Genomic DNA, 4675 nt, shown 5'->3' on the forward strand with positions numbered 1-4675 from the left:
ACCCGAATGTCTAATGAATGTCAAACGTCAAACTAACTTTACCGCCGTTGTATATTCGCTATAAAATGGGTAGGTTTAGGTTTGGGGGTAGGTTAAGGGGTCTAAAAATCTAAATCGCTTATTGATAAAATGATAAAAATACATTGATACGAATATCTTAATGATCCAAAAGATACGTAAATATTTGTACGTTTTTTAGCTAAAAATATGTAGCGATTTGTACGTTTTAAACGTTGAAATACGTCTAAATTGTACGTTTTAGCATCAATAAAAACGTACAAAATGTACGTTTTGTGCTTGTAAATATTACGTATTAATAACTACGTATAAACATGAGACCAGGCTGTTAAAACACGTTCATATTTTAGAAAATGTAGTTAATATTTGCATCATTAATGATTTATCTTATCCACCCGCAAATAATCAGAATGCATTTTTTTTATTACCCAACCCACCCGACCCGCGGATTATCCGCAGTACCCGTGGATATAACCGCCATCCGCGCATCACTACTGTGTTCACAGTTGTTAAATGTACACACACCCGTGACCGAACATTATATATTAATGTGTCAAGTGACTATGTTGTTTGGCAACGGTAAGGTCTGAAACAAACTCTGTGCAAGTATTAATATTAATACATCAAACGATTAATTGAACATCTGTCTGCTTTCATTTTATTAAAGCTAATCCATAGTGTTACAGTGATTTTATCAAGGTTAAAAGGGTTTTTAAGTCTCTGTAAAGGCAATTCAGAGAATTGTTTCGAAACACATTATAAATGTTAGAAATGTATTGCTGAAATTTTTTTATATATATATATATATTTAATTAGTTTTAGTTTATTTTGATATTGTCATCTCTATTAGTCTGTTGTAGTATTTCTATTTAGATATATTATTCAGGATTCTATGATGACTAGAGAGTTCAAAGAACAGCATTTATCTGAAAAAGAAATCTTTCATAACATTACTAATGTTTTTATTGTCACTTTTAATCGATTTAATGCAGCCTTGCGGAATAAATCTATTAATTTTCAAATGAAATAAAATCTTACACCAAACTTTTGAATGGTAGTTTATATTTTGAGTATAATTTTATGAACACCATTTTATGAACAACTCATCTGTGTCATGTAAAACGTCCCTTAACATCAACCCTTGGTAAAATCACTGCATGTACAGTAAGTCATGGCCTCTTGTGGCTTTAGTTTACAAAATCACAACACTCAAAATATTTGCAGACCTCTGAGGCGAGTGAAGCTCCGCTCAAACTGAGCTCACTATCTGCAGGGCATCTGGCAGTAGACGGACACATTTACTGTATAAACTCCCAGCAGCGCTGCGTCTCAACCCACCCCACAGCAGTCACTGACAGATACCTGCTCCTACACGCTCACGGCCTGAGAGGGGAATTCACTCAGGGTTATCATTATTATCTTTAGCTAGTAATAAAACCATACCTTACTATGAAGACTTCTGTATACAATTTTTAATGAATACCACCTATTATGAAAGTGAAAACTGTCTGCAAATGTATTTATGTCAAAATGTGAGCTTGGAAAACAATGAAAACTGAAGATATATGCACTTAAACAAGAAAAATAGAAAAAAAAAATAGAGAGAAATGATTTTAGTTTTTGCTGTTTCAATCAGTGTTCGATGATTTAATTAAACTATGCATCGTGTCAGATATAATCAGCCAATAAGACAAGAACCGACCGTCTGATTGACAGGTGAACCAACCACATGTTCACTTTCTGTATTATTTTAGCGTATTTTTTAAATAATCATTTTCAACAGCAGAATTCCCGGTGAAATACTACATTAACCATGATTCTGCAAAGAAACCTCCACCAATCAGAGAACTGCGACACTCCCATGAAGCACTGTGAATAACTGTGTAGGAACTGCAAATGTTGTAACGTCTTCTCACAGACTACTTAAATATTTATACATATATATATATGGAGCTAAATACATCTGTTTAACTGTGCATTTACTGAATGAGCACTGAGCTGCGTACAACTGATTGCACTATATCATCTTATGTATTCTTTTCTTTAACCTTATGTTTTTATTACATTCCATTACATTCTAAATTAAGTGTTTTTCTTACGCATCTGTTATGATTACTTTATGATTTATTTTTAAATCTTTATGTACATAACTTTTTTTAATTACCAGTGTATGAAATGTGCTATATAAATAAAAATAAAAAAACTTTGTCATATTTTGCCATAAATAAAAGTCTTACTTTGCCATATTTTGCAATAAACATAAAATACATTGTTTCAGTATACACAATAGACATTTTTAAATCAATAATAATCCATTGTTTTTAATTTGATTATATGATTTGCAATGCTTCATGGGACTGTAGTCCTTTACCTCATTAAAAGCCATTAAGTACAATCTTGTAATTTGCCTTTTTCTTGTGATTTTCAATATTTTTTTTTGCTTCAAATCAAAGCTCGTAATGTTGTGATTCATCTCATTGCTAGTTGGTTTGGTTCATGGCTTATAACTTTTTAATAAACAATCCCTATGGGAAAAACAAATGGGAAAAAAAAATCGGAACCAAGGCAGCTGAAAAAGTGGACAGCTACTAAACTAATACTGAAAATGAATAACGATTAAGCTAAAACTGCAACTAGTCATTTTTTAGATCAAATTAAAACTACATTTAAATGGAAAATCCAAATAAAACTAACTAAAAGCACACTCGCAGAGCTATGTTTTGAGGAAGTGTGAGCTGATCAGGGATATCACTTCTTCATAATGGTGTCAGGTGGCCTGAGCTTTCATACCCGGCAGAGCGCGTAAGCTTCCAGAGAGCTCTGGGCCAGAGAGCGCATGCACTTTGCTTATTGATCTATGCTGGGTCTCCACAGCCCCGCTGTCACAGTGTAAGACTCCTCTCAGCAGGCTAGCATTCTCACACCGCAATTAATACGATAGGTTGGGGTCCACTCACACAATTTTAACAGGGAAGTAAGTCACTAAAAAACAACCGTGTTGTTTGCGTGTGTGTGTGTTTAGCGCAGCCTCTTAGCTGATATGCCGCAGCGCAGTTTGTATACACACCTACGGCTTTCACCCACCCATTGTGTTCTCTCTGCCACGAGAAGCTCACAGCAGTTCTTACATTCAGACGCTGTTAAAATCATCTCGGCATTAACATGATGTAGGTGGTCTCACTGAACCAGAGCCTATCCATCCACCTCCGTCCCTTTCAAAGGCCTTCGACGGAGCCCACAGCGACACGCTAGCTCTGTTCACGACCCGCAGCCAGCAGAGGTGGCGGCAGCAGTGTGGGGGCTCACCTGCAACTCCTTCTCGCCGTACTTGGAGGGGTTCTTGCTGCCCTGGCTCTTCCTCCGCAGTTTCTTCAGCTCACCCTGGCATTTCTCCAGACTCTCTCCTTTGCTTTTGTGCTCAATCTGGTACTTCTTAAGAGCCGCCTTCAGGAGAAAAAACACAGGAGCATTGTTGGTAAATGCAGAAATCATCAGACTGTAGCTACTGCATTAGGAAAGACATGGGAGTCAAAACCTTCTAGTCAAAAGTCGTGTTCCAAAACACTCGCTGTCTGCTGACTACATAAGCAGCTGCCCTCCTCTAAACCACAGTCTTGACTGAAATAGACTGACTTTAAACAGCCTACATAGGCAGGAACTTTCTTCATGGTCACTAGTGTACAGTACACAGATAAAGCTCCTGACAGAATTGGCATAATATGACAATACAAATGCGATGATTCAATAATAATACCAATGATACTAATAATACTACTACTACTAATAAGAAGATGATTCATATATAAATATTATAATATCACAATATAGTTAATTTAATAACTATTACTACTACTACTACTACTAATAATAATAATATGATTAATATATAAATATGATCTCATAATGTAGTTACTATAATAATAACAACTATCATTATTATTATTATCATCGTAATATGTATGTGATTTTTATCAGCACAGTCCAACAGACTTTTTCACTCACAACTAAATCTGACAATTAACTATTATTATTATTATTACTACTACTACTATTATTATAATATAAATGTTTTTATTATTAGATCACAATCAATTGTGATATTATAATCGTCAGATTCACTTGTGAGTGAAGTAGTCTGTAGGACTATTCCGAAAAAAAAAAAAAAAAATAGTTGTTATTATTATTAATATTATTATTATTGTTGTCAACAACAACAGCACCAACAATAATAATTATTGTAATTATAATCCCATTATAATGCATTGCACATTTATACAAATAATAATAACAACAATCAACATCATTATCATTTTTATTATGTAAATGTTATTATATAAATTATTATATTATAATATGAATTATAATCAAACTACCATAATTAAATCAAAATATTATAATTGTGCCATTGTGATGTTATCGCCACAGTAATACAACTCAATCTGACTTAAGCATGTTACTAAGCAAATGATCTGTCATTCAAATTTTGTCAGTATTTTTCCATGTTGGAAAAAATATATTTATATATTTATAATAAACTCTTCACCATTTTCCTTTTCACAATCAATACACAAAAATGAAAATAAATTTAACTTGCCATGACACCTTAATGAAACAACGCTCATTCTTTGAGGAACCAGAAAAAGTTAATTGTGATGCA

At 33.7% G+C, this 4675-nt stretch overlaps 1 protein-coding gene across 1 annotated transcript in view; it reads right to left on the reverse strand.

Annotated features, from left to right (window-relative positions):
- Window positions 1-4675, reverse strand: part of LOC107757378 (brain-specific angiogenesis inhibitor 1-associated protein 2-like) — a 49814-nt gene that overhangs the window by 40432 nt on the left and 4707 nt on the right. Inside the window, exon 4 of the mRNA XM_016574838.1 lies at window positions 3325-3462. Coding sequence (XP_016430324.1) covers window positions 3325-3462 — 138 coding nt within the window. The remainder of the gene's footprint in view (window positions 1-3324; window positions 3463-4675) is intronic.

This window comes from Sinocyclocheilus rhinocerous, unplaced genomic scaffold (genome assembly GCF_001515625.1).
Source record: "Sinocyclocheilus rhinocerous isolate Xijiao unplaced genomic scaffold, SAMN03320098_v1.1 scaffold383, whole genome shotgun sequence".
NCBI lineage: Eukaryota > Metazoa > Chordata > Actinopteri > Cypriniformes > Cyprinidae > Sinocyclocheilus > Sinocyclocheilus rhinocerous.